General features: G+C 37.0%; 1 protein-coding gene across 15 annotated transcripts in view; it reads right to left on the minus strand.

Annotated features, from left to right (window-relative positions):
- Positions 1-26,987, minus strand: part of LOC126764541 (endothelin-converting enzyme 2) — a 1,258,369-nt gene that overhangs the window by 389,749 nt on the left and 841,633 nt on the right. For all 15 annotated transcript variants that reach the window (XR_007668060.1, XR_007668059.1, XM_050482233.1 and 12 more), the window contains one exon: positions 17,175-17,230. Coding sequence is in view for 13 of the 15 variants with exons in the window: in XM_050482233.1 (XP_050338190.1) it covers positions 17,175-17,230 (56 nt within the window). In the remaining 2 variants the exon portion in view is untranslated. The remainder of the gene's footprint in view (positions 1-17,174; positions 17,231-26,987) is intronic.

A 26,987-nucleotide genomic window follows, 5' to 3' on the forward strand; every position in this document is an offset into this window, starting at 1 on the left:
CAACAATTCCAACTAGCGCAATGAAGACATATATTCGATTAAGGATTGGACACACTATCATAACACACGCCCACTTACTATCGGGTAAAAGCCCATCCATTTGCCCCCTTTGCGATGACACCGCTTCTATCAAACACTTACTCACACTCAGTCCGATGCTTCACCCAACAGCCCACAACTCTGGCAACATTGATCTCATAAAACTACTAAGTGAACCTTCAGAAAAAAACGTGATGATTGTATATAGATTCTTAAAAACCAACGATTTGTTAAAATATATTTAAGCAACTTACATCTTTACTAACCCTTAGCAAATAGAATTTTTCACCTAGTTATAATTACAAGACGGCTGAAGGCCTCGTAGCCAGTGCTGCGTTTATGTATTTATATAATAAAACTCTTTTTGTTATATGAATTATTATAAATAAAAATAAATAAATAAATAAATTAGATATTTATAAAATAATAGTATTTAGATCGGGTTTTAAAAAGCTTCGGTGATCGGACGAGAACCGATGTATTCAGCGTGGTATGGTCGTTGGCCGCTGTGGTCGGTTTGTGTATATGTTACCTACCCACCCATAAAAATTAAAATAATAATAAATAAAATTTCAAACTTTAATAGCTTTAATCTTCCGCGAAATCGTATTGCAGTTAACAATATCATTTTATATCTATATATAAAGCAAAAACTTAACTGTTAAGGGCCAAACAAAATATAATATACTTCTAAAGTTCAGAATTAATTAGTTTTAAGGTCTTGTTTGCTGTCCATCCTAGATGTTGCGTTTAGACTTGCTACCGTGACTGCCATAACACCATCGCGATTTTTTTCTATAGTTCGACGTGAAACGCTAGTCAGCAGTTGCACAAAGCGCTCGGTTCCGTGATTATGTGGAGGAATTTGTGGATCCGGAAGTGGAGGATTGTCAAATTTTATGTATTCGAGCTAATGGTCATAGGGTATGTTTGCAGTGAAGGGCGGCTCCAACAAAATGCTATTGTTATCTAAGTTTATCATCTCAACATAATCAGTGCAGTCAAAATTTATAGTTGGTTTTTTGTAAGCTCTTAATTTTGATGGGTCGTAAAGTTTTTGACGATAGTACAAAATTTTTTTTATAGCCCTCTGGCGCACTTCCTTTCTGGCATCAAAAAACATTGTTAGTAGAACATTTTCTGAATGTGCAAAATATAAGTTATTTTGAACAACATTATTTACAATTTCGCGCAGATTTTGTGGTAAATATTGCGTTGAACAAATATATTTACATAAGTGTGAACTGCCATATATTACCGAGTTGCAATACTTAACATTAAAGTACAAAGGTACGTAAACTTTCATGACAAACGTTGCTAAAATTCTTAAATTTTCGGATGGTGAATTTGTTGTTACGTACAATCGCAGAAGTCTACTAGCTTTGGTTAACCAACGAGAGTGAACGATGGGTCCAGGTTTCACGTTGCCTAAATCTTCTGGACAGGAACCGTTATGAATCGCGTTGGCTATCCGATGCAAGTACTTAACGTCTGTTGAAAGAGTTTTTTCCTGTTCTGACGACAAGGAAGGAGGCATATTCCCCAACAAAATACGCTGAAAGTCGAGTACAACCTATAAAAAGAACAAGTTACTTATTTAGAACCAAAAATAGAGATCTTTATTAAAGCACTAATTCATTGCTTACCTGAATCTGTTCACAGGTTTCCATTAATTTTGTCAGAGCTCCACTGTCAGTTCGCGGTCCACTTGTAGTTGATTTTTCTAGCGCGCAAAATAAGTGGCGAAAAGGTAACTCATTAAAATGTAACAAGCAAACAAACCAGTGCAATGGTTTGTCTAACAGTACTTCAAACCGTCGTAAAGTGCCGTTTTCCGTGCCAGTATTGCTGACTTCACCGTCGCAGCAAATACCAACCAGATCGAAATGAGCTAAGTTCTTTTTAACAAAGAAGTCATATAGCAGCTTTTGTTTTGTACCAGCGTCCTCAGCATTGAGTGTTAAATGACCCAATAGTTCGGTTTTAGGTTCTCTATAGGTGAGATTCTTTAACTACTTTTGGGTGAAGCTTATGATTAACCTTCTCCATTGTCAATGATTCATCTTTTCTGCCATCAAATGAGAATGCCAGCAAGCTGGAATTCCTGCATTGTTTTTGCCGCACAGAATCCCTGATTTTTTTCTTTTCTCGCGCTACTTTACATTTGTCCACAATAATAAGTTCCCCATTGTCGTCTTTGAAATATATAGCAACTCTGTCTGACACACCAAATTTGTTGCACATCATAGCATAATTGGTGGTATCAAGCCTTTTCGTATACGGGCCGCGCTTAATAACAATTGACCTTTCTGCATTTGGTGTTTTGAACACAATATCTTCATTAACGTCCATATCTGATGAGTCAGGCCGGTAAGATGAATATTCAGTAGCTGTTGGAGCCAAATCCAAATCAACAACATCCGCCAGGACCGCTGGAATTGTCAGTTTCCTCGCGGTATGCTGATCAGTCAAAAATTCGTGTAAATGATCAGGCATCAAACCACATGAGCAACAATTTCTTTGTAAATTGCACTTGCATTTTCCAATATAGAATCAGTTGTTCATAGTCTTGATAAATGCGGTGTATTTTTTAGATGTAGACGTGCCTTTTGTTTCCTTAAAATATTTATTCAGCAAGGTTTTCAGCTTGTTTATTATGGTTTTCTTCGTCATTATGCCAATATTCAGTTTGCTCCAAATTTCAATCAATTTATCCGCCACTTGTGGAGTAAAAGATGCTTACGAAAACATTTTATTTCTATTTTTGGACCGATCACTCAAAAAAAAAAATATTTTAAAACATCGCGGCAAGTTGGCAAGTTTAGTTCGTGTAAATTACTTGGCAAACCAAAAGCATATGGCATATGCACCCAATTTGATTCAGAGAGATTTGATAATGTAATATCATTAGCACAAGAACTAATTGATATAGGAGATGACTCCATAATTAAAAGAAGCTTAAGTTTTGCTTTAAAATGTTAGAATCGCGAAAATCAGAAGCACACACTTCTTTCTTCATTTTCATAATCTCACCTAACTAGGTACAATCTAAAATGTGTACCAAATTTAGACGAAATCGATAAAGTAGTTCCAGAGATTTATGTATGCACTCAAAAGAGGGTGGTGACATGCCAAAATTTTCATATAGTCGGATTTTTGGCTGCAATACAACACCGAATACCAAACTCAAGATGTTTCCCTTAAACAGTTATTCAAATTTCCGATCTTTTGTGTTTTCAAAAATTTCCGTTATATGCGAGGTGGGCGTGGTTATTATCCGATTTCGATCATTTTCCAGACATCCCTTAAGTAGGCATTGTGTAATATGTATACCAAATTTGAACGAAATCGGTGGGGTGGTTACAGAGACATATATATGAACCCCTATACAAAATTTCTGTACTGTCGAATTTTCTGCTTAAATATAATATCACATACCAAATTTGAGCAAATTAGCTTCGAAAGCTACAAAACAAGTAAACAATCGACAGTGGAATAGGAATTGGATTTCTTTTTTACAAAATACAATATACGAAACTTTCTCGCTAAAAACCGGAAGCTCGATTTTCATTTTAGACCCATGGTTTCTTGGGCAAATTTTCTCAGGATTCATCGTAGCTTACGATTTTGATAACCGCTTTGTCAAGAAAAAAATTTACCGACTCTAATGTACATACTATTGCTACTTTTTTCATTCCCTTTTGCTTTATACATAGTTATTTTGTTGGTCAATGCCCGTGATAACACTGATGTGCAAGTTTTTTCTTCCACATCGTATTAAAAGTATAAATTAAATACCACCAATAAGATTTTATGTTCATTGCAATATTGACAACTATGAATAAAAAAAGTAATAAAATAAGATAAACAATATTTCTAAATCAGAATCAACATTAAACTTTAAGTAACGAGTATTATTGAATAAAAAAATTATGTTACAAAAATATCTTGTAAAGAGCAGAAATACCAATTAGATATTTGGAAGTGAGGTAACAGTGAAGCGATATTATCTGTGCTTGGCATTACCATTTTTGACATACAGGCATCAGAAAAAGATTTTATCCTCACTTCAATAACATATCTTACAGGCTGACAGATAACTTCGGTAAAAAATTCTCAATAGGAACTTTGATTTTGATTATTTTAAGATAAATGGTCACATAACATTAATACACTTTGTATGCGATGTTTTATTTCATTACGATTTCATTGTTAGCCTTTGACTGACATACTGCAAAGTAAAAGAATTACATATATGATAAAAATTTCGGACGAAGGAAAACCAAGCAGTGTCCACAATATCAAAGCGATCGGATTACCGACTGATAGAAAAAAACTTGGAAAAGAACTACTAAATAGAAATAGTCTATTTAATTTTACTTTAAAAATTTATTTCATACACTTTCCGTGTATTTAATTCAAGTGTTGAACGCAGCTTGAGAATACTGTTCAATTTCATCTTGGCTACTACTGTCCAGATTGACTTTTTCAATCTGATCATCGTTGTCATCATTTAGCCAGTTATCAATTCCATCATCAAAATAAACATCCCGGGACATTTGGACTAATAGATCTGTTATTTTCCTTGAGTTATTGGTGCGCAAAATAGCTCCTGTCATTTACGAGATATATATAAAAAAATGCGAAATTCTTGGAAAAATCGGGTTTAGAGCACCGTACCACCTCGTCGGTGAGAGTTACGACTTTGTTGCACGGCGCACTTTTGTAGAGTGAACAATTCTGAAAAATATGCGCCTAAAGTCAAAGCGATGCCGTCAAATACCTCTGATCTGTAGGAATTTAAAGATAAACATTTCCATGGAAAATTTTTACAGGCTTTGGTCCAGTTCTTAATGCTAATATTAAGGGCTAACATTTTCAGGGAACTTTTTTAGGGTATTTCCAAGGAAATTTCGTGACGGGACTTAAAACGAATTAATAGTTAAAAAAAAAAAACTAATATATACATATAATAATAAAAATTCAAAAGCATTATAAACTTGAGAAAATATAAGGCCCATTTCTGCATTTTTCGTGCGTAGTTTTTCAAAAACGGTCGCACAGAAACCGAATAATTCGCTTGTTTCTCGCCAAATACTTTCAGAAATTTTATTCCATATCGTGAACGAAAATGGTAAAGCTAACTGTTAATAGCCATAAATTCAACGTTTGATCCATAAATTGCAGCACAGAGCGTCTTAGATTATCTTTAAGATCTCCGATAAAATTGTTGGTGTATCAGTTGGTATTCCGCAGATCGCATAGGTTTTCCTTTATCACGTCCGTTTTCTGTTCCAATAATACAACTGCCAAGAATACAAATAAATTTGTTCAAAATTTACAATCACTCATCAAGCTTTAGCTCATTTAACTTTATGTTTGTCAGCATTGCACTTCTTTGGAAGCAGACGAATTGTTTTTACTCTACTTAATTTCTTCAAGACTCCACTTTCTGGGCAAAAGTTAGAAATAAATGCTTTTACTTTGTTACTGGTAGCATTATTAATACAAACTCAGTTTAGTTAAAACTTAGGAACACATGAATTATTTTCTTCTTCTTAATTGGCGTAGACACCGCTAACGCGATTACGAGCGAGTTAACAACAGCGCGCCAGTCGTTTCTTCTTTTCGCTACGTGGCGCCAATTGGATATTCCAAGCGTAGCCATGTCTTTCTCCACTCTCCTCTTCCTCTGCTTCCCCCGGCGAGTACTGCGTCGAATACTTTCAGAGCTGGAGTGTTTTTCGTCCATTCGGACAACATGACCTAGCCAGCGTATCCGCTGTTTTTTAATTCGCTGAACTATGTCAATGTCGTCATATATCTCGTACAGCTTATCGTTCCATCGAATGCGATATTCGCCGGGGCCAACGCGCAAAGGACCATAAATCTTTCGCAGAATTTTCTCTCGAAAACTCGCAACGTCGACTCATCAGTTCTTGTCATCGTCCAAGCCTCTGCACCATATAGAAGGAAGGGAATTATGAGTGACATATAGAGTTTGGTTTTTGTTCCTCGAAAGAGGACTTTGCTTATCAATTGCCTACCCAGTCGGGAGTAGTACCTGTTGGCAAGAGTTATCCTGCGTTGGATTTCCAGGCTGACATTGTTGGTGGTATTTACGCAGGTTCAAGGATAGACGAAATTATCTACAACTTCAAAGTTATGACTGTCAACAGTGACGTGAGAGCCAAGTCGCGAGTGCGAAAACTGTTTGCTTGATGACAGGAGATATTTCGTCTTGCCCTCGTTCACTGCTAGACCCATTTGCTTTGCTTCCTTGTCCAGTCTGGAGAAAGCAGAAATAACGGCGCGGGTGTTGGGGCCGATGATATCAATATCATCGCCATACGCCAGCAGCTGTACATACACTCTTGTGAAAGATTGTAATTGTTCGATTTAGTTCTGCAGCTCGAATTATTTTCTCCAGCAGCAGGTTGATGAAGTCGCACGATAGGGAGTCGCCTTGTCTGAAGCCTCGTTTGGTATCGAACGGCTCGGAGAGGTCCTTCCCGATCCTGATGCAGCTTTAAGTGTTGCTCAACGTCAGTTTATTCAGCCGTATTAGTTTTGCGGGGATACCAAATTCAGACATCGCGGCATAAAGGCAACTCCTTTTCGTGCTGTCGAAAGCAGCTTTGAAATCGACGAAGAGGCGGTGTGTGTCGAATCTCTTTCACGGGTCTTTTATAAGATTTGGCGCATGGTGAATATCTAGTCGGTTGTTGATTTGCCAGGTCTAAAGCAACACTGATAAGGTCCAATCAGTTTGTTGACGGTGGGCTTTTAACTTTCACACAATACGCTCGATAGAACCTTATATGCGATGTTGAGGAGACTTATCTCACGGTAGTTGGCGCAGATTGTGGGGTCTCCCTTTTTGTGGATTGGGCAGAGCACAATTAAATTCCAATCGTTCGGCATGCTTTCGTCCAACCATATTTTGCAAAGAAGCTGATGCATGCTCCTTATCAGTTCTTCGCCGCCGTGTTCGAATAGCTCGGCCGGTAATCGATCGGCCCCCGCCGCCTTGTTGTTCTTCAGACGGTTAAATGCTATTCGGATTTCCTTATGGTCGGGCAATGGAAAGTCTGCTGCCTCGTCAGCGATTGGGGAATCGGGTTCGCCTTCTCCTAGCCTTGAACGTTCACTGCCATTCAGCAGGCTGTAGAAGTGTTCCCTTCATAATTTAAGTATGCTCTGGGCATCGGTGACTAGATCACCTTTGTGGGTTCTACAGGAGTATGCTCCGGTTTTGAAACCTTCTGTAAGCCACCGCATTTTTTTTTGTAGAATTTTCGAGCATTACCCATGTCGGCCAGCTTATCAAGCTCTTAGTACTCACGCATTTCGGCCTCTTTATTTTTCTGTCTGGAAATGTGTCTCGCTTCCTCCTCAACTCTCGGTATCTATCCCATCCCGCACGTGTTGTGGTCGATCGTAACGTTGCGATGTAGGCAGTCTGTTTTCTCTCCTCCTCTCTGCACTTTCCGAAAACCAATGGTTTCGGTTGCAGCTGTACGTAAGGAGTTTGAAATGCCGTCCCACAGTTCCCTTATACCGAGTTGTTGACGAATGCTTTCAGAGAGCAGGAGTGCAAGCCGAGTAGCAAATCGTTCGGCTGTCTGTTGAGATTGCAGCTTCTCGACGTCGAACCTTCCTTGTGTTTGTTGACGTTAGTTTTTTCCTGCACAGAGGCGGGTGCGAATCTTGGCTGCAACAAGATAGTGATCAGAGTCAATGTGAAGACCTCGGAGCGTACGCACGTCTAGAACACGGGAGACGTGTCTGCCGTCTATTACAACATGATCGATCTGGTTGGTAATTTTTCGATCCGGAGACAGCCAGCTAGCTTGATGTATCTTCTTGTGCTGGAATCTAGTACCACAAATAAACATATTTCGGGCCCCGGCGAAGTCAATCAGCCTCAACCCATTTGTGGATGTTTCGTCGTGGAGGCTGAATTTACCGACCGTAGTGCCAAATATACCTTCTTTACCCACCCTGGCGTTAAAGTTACCAAGCATGATTTTAACATCTTGGCGGGGGCAGCTTTCACAGGCGCGCTCCAAGCGCTCATAGAAGGCATATTTGGTCACATCGTCCTCCTCTTCCGTCGGGGCGTGGGCGGAAATCAGCGATATGGTCCAACACCAAACTTGCGCTGCTTTATATGGCCAATGTAGAAAATGCCACAATGACCTGCTCGTCTCTGTCCTTGTCCCGTCCATCGCATTTCTTGGACGGCGGTGATGTCAGCCTTTATTTTCGCGAGGACATCAACCAGCTGGGCAGTCCCAATTAAGGGACCGGATATTCCAAGTTCATGCCCTCAATTCGTAGTCCTTATTTCATTTGCCATAGTCGTCATCAATAGGGGGGTCTCTCATCAGAAGCTGGTTGCTACTTTTTATTGGGGGTGTTTTTTTACGTGGCGGGTCCCAAACCCAGCGCACAACCCTATGTAGGGGATATTTCGCCTTCTCACTTTAGCATACCTTCAAACGGATGTTCTTAGACTACCCAGAGGATACTTGGTCAAAGACCGGAAGTCGTGAGCTGCTTGAGTCATATGTAAAAGAATCGTTTCTGGCCACTCCCAAATGAATGGCGAAAGGAGAACTTTCCTCATTTGCGACAACTTCTACACATGACTCCATCCTCCAATCCACATGAATTATCCCCACTTTAAAATCAGAAATAGAACAATTTGGTTGAACTATTTATTCTACTTATAACTCGTTTGCGTAAACGGTAAAACGGTTTGACGGTTAGCTTGAACGTTGAAAGAGATAGAACCCTGTTTTGATAAAAAATCCTATGTTTACCTATGAAAACATACATTCAAATCAAATCGGGAAAATCGCGGAAAATAACAGACGAGAAAAAAGACTAAATATATAAATAAATGATAAAATTCGGTTATATGAGGAAATTAAAATGTAGAGTGTTGAGAATACAGAGCCAACAATAGAAAGCAATTCAGTGTTTGGATTACCACGTTGTCCGGATTGGAGAGTGTCCGAATTATTGAAATTTTACTGCACATAAGAAGTAGGCGTTAGTATGTAGGCGATTGTATGTCATTGACGACTTATTCCATCATCCCACCTCCTAGAGGGCCGGGCGACAACCGCTTATTAAATTTTCAGAACCTTGTACCAAATAACGCTTTTGTATCATAATTTGGAGCTTACTGGGTGTGGCAATGGACGATTAAACCACTTGGGTGCCAAAGAACAGGTGCTTTAAGTTTAATCGGGCTTTCGTAATTTGCGCTTAAGTTATCGCTTACACGGACGGAAAGGCGGACGAACAGGCAAACAATCTGTCTGAATTTAACTCGCTTTGTCATTCTGATCAATTATATATACTTAGCTCTATATGTATCTCGATTAGTTTTAGGTGTTATAAACAACTGTTCCAAAAGATCGAAATCGGTGAAATAAGGATTTCAATTCAGCACAAAATTGTCAACTTAAATTTATTAAAATATCTCATGTTTTGTCCAACATAAACGCTTGAAAGTCAGATTGAAATTCTGATTGTACGGAAATCGCAACACGGCTTATTTTCGGGCTAGAAGAGCCAAACTGATTGCAGTAACCATTGCCATTACTAAATTATTGTCAATAATATGTTTCTTAGCAAATAATTCACACACTAACCGACTTATTTGACCCTAGTGATGGGCGAAGTAACGATTTTTTTAGTTTCAGCGAAAAGAGTGATTGCGATTTTTAAATCACTGTGATTTTTTATAGCTATTGCGATCGCTACTTTTCTTAATAACGTAGATATTTTAAGTAGTTCTAACCTGCAATTAAGCCAAAACAAAAATATATAATCTGAAATAAAAGGAATTAATAATGCAATACCTTAAATTTTCCATAAATTAAATCAGAATAATTTGTATACTCGTATTAAACAAAATATGATATATCTTTTTTACAAATTTTGCATTTTGCATGTGTTTCACTTATTATTGAAAAATTGCTACATTTCAATTCGTTTTTTATTTATTTTAAAAGAACATTTTCACAATATTTAATAAATTTAAAAAAATTCGAATTCAAAATATTTATTTTAAGATATCGTTCAACGGAATTAAATAAAACGCAATACACATATATTTTCACAGTGAAAAAGTATTCAAAATCAGAATTTCTGCGTCTTACCATATATATTCACAGTGAATAAAGAACTATTCAAAATCACATTTTCTACTTCTAACACCAAAAAAATCACCACATGCAATTATTGTTCATAAGCTAGTGATAGTAAATTTCATTCACAGTGAAATATTGGCGTGAAGAAAAATCACCAATCACTGATATTTTGGGCTAGCAATAGCAGTGACTATAAGCGATTTTTCAATCACAGTGATAAAATCACCGGTGGTGAAATAACGCTCATCACTATTGAACACAAAGTCCTGAGTTTTTGCCATTTTAAGCATAAAAATATACTATTGTTACGGAGGGAGTCTCTCTGAATTTCTTGTTGACCGATATATGCGGTATCAGCTGGAAGTACCAAAATATCTTTATTAAATATATGAGGGAATCATTAAATTGATTCTTCTCAATTCGAACTGTCAGACCCACTTTTATCAAGAAAATGTTCTCTCCGAGTTTCAGTGATATATTTAACACATTGACCAATATTTCATACGTACTGGGATTTACATACATATTCGGTATCTGGGGCAATTTTTAGTCACAAAAAGGCAAACCTTAAAGGCACTATAGTGCAAAGTTTTATTACTACTAATAATCTTATACCAAACGTCATCGTAGGTTGATTTTTATTTTGGAACGTGAAAGAATCAAATGGAATTTATAACTGTGCTATACGGGAGGTAGGAGTGGCACCGAATTTACTTAATTGATCAAGTGGACCTTTAGATAGAGAATTTCACCTAAAGGTGGGCTGTGTCACGCCCATTTTACAATCATGTAATTGGGTAGATGCCGTCAAAGAATTGACATTGAAAAACTTTATTCTTCTCACAGAATTGGCCAGCAGAAGTCTATTTATATTTATATTTATATTTATGGGTAAATTTTGTTAAGTTCAATATTGGATCTTGCTGATAAGCTGATTGACAATTTTTTTTCTTATACAAAAAATTTAAACATGGTTACAAGGTGCCATAGAGCTAATACTATACTCATATAATGTTGCAATAAAATAAGGCAATATATTCAAAGTGAAAAGAAAATACTGTAGGTGAGCTTGAGCCTATATTATAAATTCATTAGATACCAAATATAATTACAATACACTTTCAATCAGCTCGCTAAGGCTTCGCTATAATAGTTAACGCGAAAGATGTTTTTACTGGAAATTGAAGCCATTACTGGGATTGGTAGATCAGCTCGGATCATGAGCATCCTCAGTATTTGAGATAGCATTATTAATATTCAATTCCGCACACAACCATTTCGTAAAGAGCCAAATGGGCGAGTGAGCCACGCTGCAAATTATTTGATGATATTGATTCTCCTCCCGTCGCCTATATTGCATGTTACGTTGCGGCGTAGCCAAGCAGTTCGCCGCTCACCACCCGACTTTTTACTAACACTTACGCTATATAAAAATTCCGAGGTCTTTTTTTAGACTCTTCCAACATGTTGCTGCAAAGTAGCAACTGCACATAGTTTTGTTCGCATAACGGTTGTTTGTATTATCGAGATAGATATAGAGTTATAAAGAGTGATCCATTTCGAGGTTCTCAACTTTTTTAAAGAATAAATACAGAAATTTCAAATGTAATGGGTATTGTTTATTTGCATTCGAAAGAATATTCTTTGGCATTTATTTTTGAAGGTTTTATCTTTCAAATGTTAGCCGTGGCTACGTCTCAGATGGTCTATCCGTTGAACCCGATTTACGACGACTCGCTCGATAATTTCTACTGCTAACTGGCGAATGACCCGCGTGATATTTTGCTCCAAAGGCTAAATCGAAGCGGGATTGTCTTCAAAGATTTAAGACTTTACATATTCCCAAGTCTAACTGTGTCATACCACACGATCTTGTTGGCCAATAGGCCGTCCAAGAACGTGTAATTATCTGCTTACCGAAATGTTTTTTCAATAGATACATTGATAAACTCTTGAAAATCTTCAGGTTGCTCTTCGTCTCAAATACAGCAAATTTGCTTGTTTACGTACCCCCGAAGGTCGAGCGGCTTCAGCTCTTGCAAAACCTATATTTTGTATGATTTCAATTTAAGAATGCGCCAAGTCGCCTTTACGACAGTCTTAGTTGCTGTGAACGCCGCCGAATCGACCCTACATGGCATTCGTGCACACTATCAGCTACGGTTGTTATATTTTCATCACCGCGTGTTGTTCGTGGTATATTCTGTCGAATATTATCCAAGAATGAATATGCTGGCTCTCAACATAGGAGATGGTGTTGCGAATAGTATGCTCAGTAGGCCGATTATGTTGACCATCAGTTGACCAAGCGCATGAAACACATTCTTGGCAGAACGTGATTTTTCGAAATAAAGTAGAATTTGCAAACGTTCTTTAGGCGTAAGTCAGAAAATACTGTGCAAAAATAACGACACACACGTGATCTGTCAAAAAAAGACTATTGAGGAAAGTACCTCTGCTTGTATCACCCGTTATTGATATGTTAAAAGAGAAAAAGCGATGTACAATTTTTCAAGACAGAAACCAAAAAAAGCATAATTTGTAGTTAATTTTCACATTCCAACAGGTAAGCTGTTTTTAGTAAATATTTCAATTACATAATCAAGGCGAAATTGTAACAAAAGTAAGCCTTATATTTTGTTTTTTGTTTTTATAACTAAAACTTTCATTATTACAAATTAACAAGCCGAGAAGAACTCGTAAATTTCTAAATTAACAATTTCTTCGTGGATAGCAGCGTTTCTTGCGACAATAATCCGTGCTCAATTGTATGAAGATATCTTGTCAGATAAAAAGGACCTTTTGGTGGATGATGTAGCCTTACAGCTTAAAGGATTCCTATGCAATGAAGAATGCCTATGTAAAGAATACCAAAATTCGGTTAACAGAACCTTCCATGAATCTACTGAAGAATTCGAGAAGAAATGATTGAAGTACTACTTTACAATAAACGACTGAACATGAACGTGGGCTCAAGAATAATATGGATAAATAACGTTAAAACCACTTGTGCACTCTGCTACGGGATAGGCAATCATCGCCTTAAACTTGTTTCATCAATTGAATCGTTACGGTAAAAGTTTTACCAATTTTAAAACAAAATTTAATGTTGGCTCTTCGAAGCTCATTTTCGCACCGATAACACAAACATACTGACACTTAAAACGCAATAACTTCACTTCCAATCAATGAAATGTCATGAAATTCTCACTGGACAATCGATAAGGACAGCAGATTCTAACGAACTAGTCGACATATACATAGATGACGCTACCAGGGGGCGATAGATTCAAAAAGTCCTGTTTACTTTGGAACACACCTTATATATGGCAATAATAAATTTTAACAATTAGTTTAATTAAATATGTTTTTACAGTTGAATAAAGAAAATAATATACAGCAAATAAGAATGAGCTAAGTTCGGGTGCAACCGAACATTTTATACTCTTGCAACTGGAAAAAATCAAAGCCAAGGAAATACTGTAAGCAATTTTATATATACATACATGTACTCATTATATCTCATACACGCACAGACAAATTCGGCATAAGAATTTTTAGAAAAACCAAAATCATTATACGTAGTATATGGGATTGTGGTAGTATCGATCCGATTTTATCTATTAACTATTATCAAGCCACTTACTAAAAAAGGTAGCGTACCTCACATACCATCATATTGAGTAAAGTCACCCGGATATTATATGTTTTTTATATGTGGGCTAGGTCAAGTTTTCGCCAAATATCATCCATTCTAGGCACACAATTAAACTGTTGTCAGTGAGATAATTCATAGATCAAAAATCGTTGTACTAGGAACACGGGAACTAAGGGAAGTATAGACTCCATTCAACTCATTTTTGACAACACACACATACCATTGTCAGGTAAGGATTTTCCCTGAATTTCAAATTTATAAATCTCATATATAAAATAATATAATATATATAGCTCCAAGGTACTGAATATTTGGACCCCAGTACCTATAGTATATTTATATACATATATATATTATATATATATGACCGATATTTGCCGTAAAAAGTATACTACAGATACTGCGGTCCAAATATTCGGTACCTAGGGGCGTGAACAGTTCAGGTTGGTTTTGGGCAAGTTTTGGTCATACGGTTATTCGTGCTTCTTTATTCCTTTAGACTTGATTTGTGTACTCCAAAGTGAAAGAATCAAGTGGAATTTAAAATTCTGTTATATGTGAAGAAGACGTGGTTGTAGTCCGATTTCGCCCATTTTCACACTTTGACATAAAAATTTGTGAAATATGTCACGTACTAGACTTACGAAATTTGTTTGGGTTCACCATCGGGACGTATTATCTTGGGGTAATCGTCTAGCAGTTGCCAAAACTCTGATCACTGATTCGGCTGTTGAAATTTGATCGACTATACAATCCGTTTGTGGTTGTGCCTGAGGGGCAAAATCGAGTGGCTTCGTTGATGAGTCGTTGGTGTTTAAGAACGACGAATCGTCCAGGCAACGTATGGCGAAAATCCAATTGACATGCTTTGTTTAGTGTTTAAATGAGTTAAGCATCCACCCCCTCTACCCGGTAAAACTGGCACATCCTAATACAAGAGCGCAATTCACCACAGCGGATGACACTACAACACAACTCACCACACCTGTACCCCTACCCACTAAACAAAAAGGATGGACAACGGGATAGGAGACTCATTCGTTTATACAATTCGTTCGACACAATTCGTTACACAACCATCGCATATAAACAATTCGACTACCAGCATTCACTTCTATACTGTGCGGCGCCTCACCGTTCCACACAATTCTATCATCAACATTAGAATAGACACTCATCGATCATCAACATTAGCGTTCAACGTTTCGTTCTTGATTCTTTCCACATTGCTTCACGTCGACACCAGCTATCGATTATTTACTTCGTGGTACATCGATCCTGTGCGCTACGATCAAGTCGATACTAACGCGATACGACAACGAGCATGCGCGATAAATCCTTTTATAAACATTTACCTGTATTAAAAGAAATTTGTTTACTAAATAAACATTAAATTAAAATGACTGTTCATTTTAAACAAGTTGGCGTTTTGTTTGGCGGTTGCAAAAGTGGTTTGTACTACCGTTAGTATGTAAATTTAAGCAGCACTCTTTAACACTTAGAATTTATTATCTCATATGTGTAATTAGGTACTGGTGATCAACAATCATCAGGTGATGATTGGATAACTTAACCTTTAGTTGGACTAATATAAATGAACTTAATATTAACCTGTGAATGCATGAATTAAAAAAATTTAAAGATACGTTAAATGTGGTTGCCACATTTACACTTAATGGAGGCTAGTCGTAGTATTGGCCACATAGTGTTACCTGAAAAATATGGCACATTGTTATTGTTGTAACATGTCTGTGTAATATTATATGTTAATTTCTTTTCGATATCGTACGAGATCTCATCGTAAGTTTGAAAACCTGTATATTGGTTATATATTTGGTGCTCGGAGAAGTATGGACTCTAGTTACCCTTATTTGGCACATGAATACACTATTATCGGAAAACATTCCCCTGAAGTTCGAAAACATTTATTGGGTATTTTGGGGCTCAGAGAAGTATAGATATTGCCCATATTTGGCAAAAGAGTACATTATTATCAGAAAACAGTTCCCTTCGAATATCGTTGGTAAAAAGCCACTAGAGACCGTAGGTACCTCCCATATTAGGTATCTAGAGATTGCAAAGTGTTCAATCGTGAGATGGTATATCTTAAAAACAATATTTGTTCAAAGTTTTATCCCCGTATCTTCAATGGTGCTTGATTTGTATATTGTAAAATGAAAGAATTAAGTAGAACTTAAGTACTTAATTACTATAAAGCGTTTTTGGGCCATGTCAACCATGCAATTTAATAATTTTAGCATATTTACTTAATGTGTTATTGCACCTTAATAAGTCTTCATGGCTTATGAAGAGCTGCTAAAGGAACTTCTTCGCAACAAATTTGGTTTGTGTGATATGTGTATTAAACTTGAACGAAATAACAGTTTTGTAATTTAATTGAGTACTTAGTTATGGCACTTTTTAGATTTTCATTTTATATGTAGCATTTTATGGGCGTACAATGGTCCGATGACGCCCATCTACAATATCTCCTCCCTACTTAGTTCAGGGGTCAGTAGGGTAATCTGACCTGTTTTTTGAAAATTTTTTTTAGAAATTTTTATTCTACAATAGCACTTTTTTCACATATCATGAGGTATATCGAGGAGTGTATAAACACATTTTTTCTGAAATTTTTTGATGACATCTGTCGGAGAAATGGCTGGGTGAATGAGATGCGTTTTTTCACTGGCGGACACGATTTCTCATGTTTGGATCATCCGAAACACAAAATCCCAATATATTCTTAAAAAGTACGTGAATGGTTATCGTCCCTACTAGAATCACGAAAAAATTTTGATAAATAAAAAAGTATTTAACGTTTTATTTTTAATTTTTCCACATGTGTTTTTACATAAATTTTGTCATAACTTTGTCAATAAATTATAAAAAATATTGGGACGATCGCCAGGCGTTTTGTGAACATTTAAAATTAAAATTTAAGCAAATCGGTTCACTAGTTCAACCGGAATCATGCCCGCCAGTTTAAAAAACTGTGTTTTGAGAAAAACGCAATTAAAGTTTGAGGTACTGCCAGGTGTGTACTCCGAGCGCTTCGAACGTCGAGCGGTATTATTATTTTTGGACCTTTTTCGAAACCTTCCAATGGTAGAGTGGGTTTCTACATTAATTCTAAGGGTATAAGGGAACAGAAAATGCAAAAAAAAAAAATTTGTAAAAAGATTACCCTACTGGCAATCAACATATTTACTTACACAGGCATACAAGGCCAAGGCTATGTATTTAATACTCTGTAGCAACATGACAGTACAATAGTTGCTGCATTTTGATAAATATATTTTACTTACCTATTGAGTGGCTTAGTGTATCATAGAATACTTTTGAAATAATTGGATAAGCCCATCTAAAATGAAAATGAAATGATTTTTCAATATTTTGTATTATAGTTATATAAAATACTATTTACAATAACGACCAACAAATGAATATATAAGGTTGGTTGAATTCGAGTGTTAATGACTATGAAATACATTGAAATGTCTAGAGAAACCTATCATATGGTAAATAGTAGAAACTTTAGGTATGTACCATAGGTATAAGTGAATGAGGTATGGGAGTGAAAGTGTGTATAGCAATAGGGTACGCTGGGTGTGTGATATGATATTCATTGTTAACTTGGGGGTCATATAAAAAAACGTAATTGCGCCTACTGTACTGTAAAAATATATAAGATCGAATGATAACCACGCCCACATAATAAGATATTCTTAGGTGAGCATCTAAGAAGCGGTACTTCAATATACGGCCCCAGCAGTTAGTGGTGATATATTTACATTAGGCCGGGTTGATTTGTGGGGAGGCAAAAAAATCGCCCATTGCTCTATGAAAATCATATTCTAGGGATCAAAATAAGATACTTTGCCGAAGGAACCAGTGGCACACCCCCTGGAACAATCATTTCAAAAAATCACCATTTTTGGTGATTTACATGAAAAAATCAGCTAAATTGCCATGTTTTTTTTTTATTTTTATTTATATATTTATAATAATATCTATTTTTCTCTTAAGAAATTTATTTTTATTTAGTCAGAACATATGTAAATGAAAAAAATTAATTTAAGTGATGATCTTAAACTAACAATAGACAATTGAGTTTGCCCTTGAGATCGCAAATGATCCTAAACTAACAATAGACAAGAAACAATTATGTTTGCCCTGAAGATCGCAAATGATTTTAAACTAACAATAGACAATTGTGTTTGCCCTTGAGATCGCAAATGATCCTAAACTAACAATAGACAATTATGTTTGCCCTGAAGATCGCAAATGATCTTAAACTAACAATAGACAATTGTGTTTGCCCTTAAAAACACTTATGCTTAAGATATGTGTACATACTGTCGGTATGTACATACAGTAGATTAGTATTAAGATGTGTGTATGCACTCAGCATGTGGTGCATACATAAATTAGGATAAGGAATGCTATAAATAAAGGAGCTCTGGGCAACCAGATTTGAGTTCTATTTAACAACCGAAACCCTACGCGTCTTACTTTACAATTACCATTTCATTCTTATTACCTCCAAAAGTTTACAATGAATCCACCATCCTCTACACCGCAAGATGAAGCAACTACATCAACAACTATCGAAAACCCAATGAGTCATATACCCAAGCAAGATGTTACTGTTTTTGGTGTGTCTACTGATTTGACTGATCTTAATTTACCAACCCATCTGGATATCTTGAGATATTATTTTTACTTAAGCGAACGTGCTAAAACAGAACAAAAAAAAGTTTTCCCATAAATCATTCACTATTCAAGTACAAGATAAGTTGATTGGAATTTGGGAAAAACTTGGTATGGAAATAATGCTGAAAAAAAGTGTATGTAATAAATTGAATAAATTGCTTGGCAAGTATCAAGAGCAAATCAAAAGAAGAAACAATACCCAACAATTTACAGAGTATGTAAAATCTCTGGAAACAATTTTTTACATTGGAACATGAAAATTCGATTTGAAGGCAGCTCCATGTGCATGCGGCTGGGTTCCCGAACGCCTCAAAGAGTTCATGCATGATCAACATAATCAGAGAAGACTAACAATGAATGCATTTATGATGGAAACTGAAGAGCAAGGAGCAACGTCTATGTCATCAATGCCAACATACCAAGATCCCGATGATTCGGGACTGTTTTAACTTTGCCTTGGTATGTGACAGATTTGGTGTGCCTGACAGAGTAGCATCAGCATTGGGAACCGCTCTTTTGCAAGATTTTAAAATTAAAGATAAGCATGGGAAACCTCTCATCATGGCTAAATCGAAAGTTCGCAGAGAAAAAGAGAAATGGTTTATTTTTTGAAATGATTGTATGGGGAACCCCCCAGTGGAGTTCCAGGGGGTGTGCCACTGGCATGGGTGGATCAGCCGTCCAAAGTTAGTGGGGGTCGGTCATACATTTGGACTCGATTGGAGCACTCTAAATGGGTCAAAGTGGGCTTTTTCAAAATTTGCCCCTACCCAAAGGTTCGACCCAAATTGGGGGACATCAAAATCCGATTTGGAGGTATGGTTCCTTCGGCAAAGTATCTTATTTTGATCCCTAGAATATGATTTTCATAGAGCAATGGGCGATTTTTTTGCCTCCCCACAAATCGACCCGGCCTAATTTACATATATCCAAAATGTGATAAATTTATCTCAGTCATTGATCCCATCCCAAAATACAGATGCCACAACCTTGCCAGCCGACTATTGGACTGTGGACTCTTTTTTTACGCTTGAACATATTCAAACTCTGCACCGTATCTCATCGCTTTTTTTGGTCGAAAGGTAACTCGCGCGGTACCCTCTTTGCACTGGGTTTCCTGAATGATATGATGTGCACATTCAGCTGATATCTTTAAACTGCCTGCTATCTCCAACTACTTCACTTCGAAAATTATCGTCTTCTATGCTCAGTTCGTCACGAAGCCAATTTTTTGCATTTAACTGCTAACTAAAATTCTTAGATTTAATTCTAGTAGTGCCATCTTTGTGACAGACCGGGCACTTTTCAATTGATCTGCTACGTATGTGGGGTCTTAAAATAATTTAAAAGGAAACCGTCACATATGAGGTACTACTGTGCTTAGTCTTTGATTTGTCATTTCTCGGTTCTCTAAATATTCACGCTGCTGTCTTGTCAAAAAAGTCAATTATAGTTTTTTATAGAAAACTAAAGTGAGGGCACACTGAAATATTTGCATTAGGAGGCATGTTGGCGAGTGCTACCCGTTTTTTGAACAACGTATGTACTACTATGAGCAAAAAATTGATAGTCGTTGTGTATAATTTTGATATTCTTAATTTTTTTCAAATTCTATGCCGTCACCCTCAAAGTAATACCCTTGTCCTCAATACACTTGTGCTAACGTTTTCTTCAATCCTCGGAGCAGTTGTTAAAATCAATTTCCGTAATAGCCTTGAAAGGGAGTAGCGATTCACGGTTAATGTTTTCAATTTAATAAAAACGGTTTCCCCGGAGTGATTGTTTGAGTTTGCTGAATAGTCAGAAGTCACACGAAGCTAAGTTGGCGAAAAACTCAGGAAGAATTAATGCAGTATGCGACAGTGAATTATCGAGGTGCAAAAACCAAGAATTGTCGGTCCATAATTTCGGCCTCTTTTTGTAAAAGCTGCGACCCAACGACACAAAACACTCAACTAGTATTCCTTGTTGACAATGTGGGCACTCGGAAGGAATTCGGAGTACACCACACCTCGATAATCAAGAAAAAACTGTCAACATAACCTTGATTTGACTTTGACGTGGTTTTCTTTTGGCTTAGGTTCACCTTTATTTAAATTAAATTATTTTTAAGTAAATTTAATTGAGATTTTTTTTTTTGAATAATTTCACACATCGTAAAAGTCGTCAAGCAGATATCATGACCAAAGGCAAGAGTAAGGATCCCGGCCACACCATCACAGCCTGACCAGATAATGCAGCTCATCAGAGTCTGCAACCCAAATCTGCCATTGAGGCGTACAAATTCGTTAAGGCTTTCGAGTACACCGCAATGGAGTATGTCGTGGTGACGAAAAAGACTACGATGCAAATTATTCTGCTACTAACAAACGAATCCATAAAACAACCGGCGGAAAGTGGCGGAGAGCTCAACAATGTATTCATGATCTACAACTCAAATGCCGGTGTTGCAGATCACCTTACATCGAAAATTGAGATGGTTATTATAAGATGCCTTTTGAGCGACTGTCCAGAAGACATAGATAATACAATTCGTACCCTTATTCAAGATTTTACGCACTGAGGACACCGAGTTGCAAACTACAGATGAAAATTACATTAAAATTTTCATGTTACATAGCTTTAGCCCCTAAAACACTAAGCAGTAAGATGGGGGACGGACGAAAATTAACCTCAGTTCGTGTCATGCTTCATACCCGTAAAGTGAAAATCGCAGTTGGTAAAAATGATAGTAAGGGTCAGGTACCAGGATATCAATGCACACCTGATGACAAATGAGGAGCATAGGTATCAACAAAAGGTGTATGCTGCTCTTTGACTATTTACTAGGGACTAAGCTTTGGTTATGCTACAAAGGCATCTCAAATTTTGCTAAGACACCACCTCTTACTCGATCGTCTAGCTTGAACCAATGTGTATTGATACACATCTTTGAAAAGAAGACATAACTTCTGAAGTTCTGTATGTCAATACCAGCTTTGTTTTTTGTTTTAGGAAGGCTACGTAGGTAGTCTTTCACCTCCTGAAATTTATCAACCTGCACTATTGCTGAGCTTTCTGCATATTTTCCTTTACAATAAGCTTGTTGTGAAACTCCCATTTATTCTGGATTTAATTTACCTTTTATGTGTATTTCTATTAGTTTTTCCAAGGCTAATTGGTCTAAAATTATTCAGAGTTGTGAACTGTTACCCGCCTATGGTATATACGCATATTATTTTGACTTTCCTTCATAATGAGGTAATATAGTTTTATTGCAACGCCCCTTTAAGAATGCTTACTATCCAGGCGTTTATGCATCTCTGGGACTCTTATAACTGAGCCGGGAACAAAACGTCACCGAAAATGTCAAGAGCTTGAAACTGTTATCGCCCAATATAGATTCCTTTCAGGAACTACATATATATCGTCATCTGAAGTGCAAAATAACGTATCATCAAAAAATTCGAAATTGAGAGTCTTATTGATTACGATTCACTACTTCAAATTACATACATAATATTACATATGTCCAACATTTTCAGGTTCTGCGCTCAGATATAAACCAGTTATAAACAACATTAAAATCTTTTTTTCACTGATGTTCCATTTCATTTCGAGTTTCATTCATGCCACTGTAAATTTCCGAAAACGTTGTTACGTTATTTTGCATTTCAGGTGACGATATACTGGAATGGATCTATGTCTATCTATTTCTGCTCCACTGTCTTGTGTGTATTCACCCGTATGGTTGCCTAAGCTGCCGAGTAAATGACTATCCAGTTGTGGGCCTAACACGTTTTCACCGTTACCGTCCAGTTATGGCCTGTCTTCTGAAATTGTTCAATATTATGCACTGATTGGACCACTATTTCCCTGAAACGAGACGCGTGCCGATATCATTGCTCTTCTTAAAAACTATCTATACCTCCTCTTCTTGCTATAGTTTAGCTAGATAAGAGACTTAAAACATAGAAAAGGTGCAAATTGAATTCTGAAAGATGGTTCGATTGGATGGCCAACAGAGCTGATAGATTTGAAGTAAGGAATTCACCATTCTCGCTGCTATTTAGCAGAAATAAGCAAACGACTGGCTGTTAACAAAGAGAGGAACGCCATCAAAACGAGAAAAATGGAAGAAGTCAAGCAAAAAATAAAAATGTCATGCAACTGTATGTATGCGTGATATTTTTTGGGAAGAAAAATTGGAAGAATTATATTTTTTACACAATTGTGGAATTGAGAATACGCGATAGATATTACTTTGCTTGCATTCATACAAAATTGACAAGTAAGGGAGGGCTAAGTTCGGGTGTCACCGAACATTTTATACTCTCGCATGATAAAGTGATAATCAAGATTTCATTATCCGTCATTTACATATTTTTCAAATACCGTATTTGTGTAAAGTTTTATTCCGCTATCATTATTGGTTCCTAATAGTATATACATATTATACAGAGAAGGCATCAGATGGAATTCGAAATAGCGTTATATTGGAAGAAGGCGTGGTTGTTAACCGATTTCACCCATATTTCGTACATGTCAACAGGGTGTTTAGAAAATATTATATACTGAATTTTATTGAAATCGGTCTAGTAGTTCCTGAGATATGGTTTTTGGTCCATAAGTGGGCGACGCCACGCCCATTTTCAATTTTTACAAAAAGCCTATCGTATGGTAGTTTCCGAGATATATACAAAAAACTCAGTAGGGGCGGGGCCACGCCCATTTTTCCAAAAAATTTACGTCCAAATATGCCACTCCCTAATGCGATCCTTTGTGCCAAATTTCACTTTAATGTCTTTATTTATGGCTTAGTTATGACATTTTATACGTTTTCGGTTTTCGCCATTTTGTGGGCGTGGCAGTGGGCCGATTTTGCCAATCTTCGAACTTAACCTTCTTATGGAGCCAAGAAATACGTGTTCTAAGTTTCATCATGATATCTCATTTTTTTCTCAAGTTACAGCTATCACGGACGGACGGACGGACAAACGGGCAGACAGGCATCCGGATTTCAACTCTACTCGTCACCCTGATCACTTTGGTATTTATAACCCTATATCTGACTCTTTTAGTTTTAGGACTTACAAACAACCGTTATGTGGACAAAACTATAATACTCTCCTTAGCAACTTTGTTGCGAGAGTATAAAAATGCGAACGCAGATTATGGCAGCACTTCCACCTGAACGCTGCAATTTCGCTCTGCCTTTCACCACCACATGTTTCGATTTTCCTGGGCCTTTTCAAATATAGGCGTCCATGTTAAGGTCTCCCACTTTCATGAATGGCTATGTGGCTGTCTTTGTATGTTTCACAACAAAGCCTCGAGCTATGCACTAATCTGATGACAGAGGCTTTTCTCGCGGCATTTGCTCGCTTCGTCGCTCGACGTGGCTGCACATCAAAACTCATGAGCGATAATGGCTCAACGATCCACAGAAAGTGGATTTCTTTAAACAAGTATCACCTGACATCGTACAAAAGTACGCCCCCAAGGTAACAATTGGCAATTTATACCCCCAAGCGCTCCTCATATGGGTGGTTTATGGGAATCAGCTGTAAAGAGCTTCAAATCTCATTTCACGACATTATTAACTAAAATCAAAGCCGTTCTCAACTCACGGCCCCTTACGGCTCTCTCGAAAGATCCCTCCGATTTCACAGCCCTAACTCCGGGACATTTTATAAAAGGAGCACCCATTCTGGCCACACCTGAGCCAGACGTGGAGTCGCTATCCTTACTAAATAGATGGGAAAGAATTAAAATTCTCCATCATAATTTCAGTCGCCGATGGAAAGAAGACTATATCGAGGACCTCCACAAAAGGTACCGATGGAAAACTGCAGAAAATGCGCCAAAGATTGGAGATTGTGTCCCGATTCATGACGAATGTCTCCCCCCTATCGAATGGCGGCTTGGCCGCATAGAGAAGCTTTACCAAGGCTCCGACGGTCATATTCGCGTAGTCGATCTCCTTACGCAATCAGGAATGTTAACAAGACCGCTCGTTAAACTATGCTTTTTACCGACCGTCGATAACATCGAAACGTAAACGATAAAACCCTCGTATGATCCCGATATAATAAATATTTTAAAATAACAAACAAAACAACCTTATGGTCGATTAACTTGACGATCCCCTTATGCCACAACGTGGCAGGCATACCCATATCCACTCTATGCAACAAATTTACAATTAATACAAGAAAAAACGTTAACTTCGGCGGCACCGAAGCTAATATACCCTTCACAGGTGCATTTCTTTTAGTAATTATGTGTTCAGTTTGTATGGAAGCTATATGCTATAGTAATCCGATCTGAACAATTTTTTCGGAGATTACATTGTTGCCTTAGAAAATAATCTGTACCATATTTGGTGAAGATACATTGTCAAATGTGAAAGTTTTCTATACAAGAACTTGATTCCGATCGTTCAGTTTGTATGGTAGCTATATGCTATAGTAAACCGATCTGACCAATTTCTTCGGAGATTACATTGTTGCTTTAGAAAATAATCTGTACCAAATTTGGTGAAGATACATTGTCAAATGTGAAAGTTTTCGATACAAGAACTTGATTCCGATCGTTCAGTTTATATGGCAGCTATATGTTATAGTGGTCCCATATCGGCCGTTCCGATAAATGAGCAGCTTCTTGAAGAGAAATTTCAAAACGATATCTTAAAAACTGAGGGACTTGTTCGAATATATACAGACAGACGGACGGACAGACAGACAGACGGACATGGCTAAATCGACTCAGCTCAACATACTTATCATTTATATATATACTTCAAAAGGCCTCCGACGCTTCTTTCTGGGTGTTACAAACATCGTGACAAACTTAATATACCCTGTTCAGGGTATAATAACACTCTTCCATACAGATAAACATGGATGCAGACATGCCACTCGCTCCGACGCCAACCATTCGCTCGATTATCCACATGCCAGGCCAAGCGGCATCCCCAGTGGCGGCAGCCCCATTTGCGACTGACCCAGTCGCATATCCTCGAACCACCGCATCAACGGGTCCTCGTAGTGGAACGCGAGCACTGCCTTCCATATTTAAAGCTCATAATTGGTAGGGGTACATAAAAAGGTGCAATGTTTCTCCCCATAAAATTTTCTGACACGCCTTAGTAACTTCGAGAATCCCCGCTTGGGCTACCCTACTATGAAGGTGGATATATTAAACTTAACAAATAGATAAAAAAATAAACACAATATTATTATTATTTAACTCACGCGTGCACATTTTGAGGGCTGGATGTGGGGATCATGACGGGCAAACATGAAGAGGGAAGTGAGAGCAACGCATTTTAGCACTCCATGTTTATAAATGAGAGCGCGCGTATATATGGGTAGTTGCACTGTGGGTAACAATTGTAACACTGCATAACAATTTTAAGTTTCTTTATAACTATCATAACTTTATAAAATGTAAGACAAATAATAAAAAGTATGATAAATGTTTCGGAAGATGTGCTTTGGTTAAAGTTCCATCTGCTTCCAAAATGCATTTGTTAGAATTGAAGTAAGGAATTCACTTCACAACCACAGAATTCACGCTGTAAAAATTGTAATATTGCTTTGACTCTAGCAGAAGGGAATCGGCAGAATTATAGCATTGTTAACATTATCAACCAAGGTATATTGTTGACTAAAGCTTAGTATCCAGCTCTCAAGAAATGTAAAAACTTCATATAAAAAAACGCTTAAGAAATGGTCAAGAAAATTTCCTGCAATAAATTTTCTTGTGCTGGTATGCAGCTCTAAAGAAATCTAGTATAAATTTTTAATAAATTTTTTCGATAAAATTCGAATATGGCAATTCTGGTTTTGCGAAGAAACATGAAATCAACAATTGTTTCTTGAAGGCAATTCAAAGTAATCATTAAATTCATCCTAAATTAGTTAAAATCGGTATTAGGAAGTATATTTCATTTTGAAATGTTGTATACAATTTACTAATCACACTGTGTTAGTCAAAAAAAGACAAGACCAAATTCGAAGGTTTTCCTCTATTTCGGGTCCTACGAATCGAACTGCATCATTACTTTTTTGAGTTACAATCGTGGTTTCATACAAAAATTTTTGTTGAAGTTTTTCATCAAAGTGGCCCATTGTAAGAGAAAGGCACATTTTTCTTCGGTCTCTAACTTTTTTAATATTGACTTTTTTGGTAAACTTTCTTTGGCAAAGCTTCTCAGAATAAGTCCGTCTTTAAGTTCTTAGATGACTGTAAGCCCCAAAATCAATGTTTTTGTGTCCTTATAGCCAATATGTCGAAAAATTGAAATTTAATCCATTTTTTTTAATGTTTTTTCCCTCACGTTTCGTCAATATTTTAATTTACCCTTTGATACTTATACATTAAGTGACATCTTGTAACAGTAAGAAACTTAAGCAAAGACA

This window comes from Bactrocera neohumeralis, unplaced genomic scaffold (genome assembly GCF_024586455.1).
Source record: "Bactrocera neohumeralis isolate Rockhampton unplaced genomic scaffold, APGP_CSIRO_Bneo_wtdbg2-racon-allhic-juicebox.fasta_v2 cluster09, whole genome shotgun sequence".
In the NCBI taxonomy this organism is placed as follows: Eukaryota; Metazoa; Arthropoda; class Insecta; order Diptera; family Tephritidae; genus Bactrocera; species Bactrocera neohumeralis.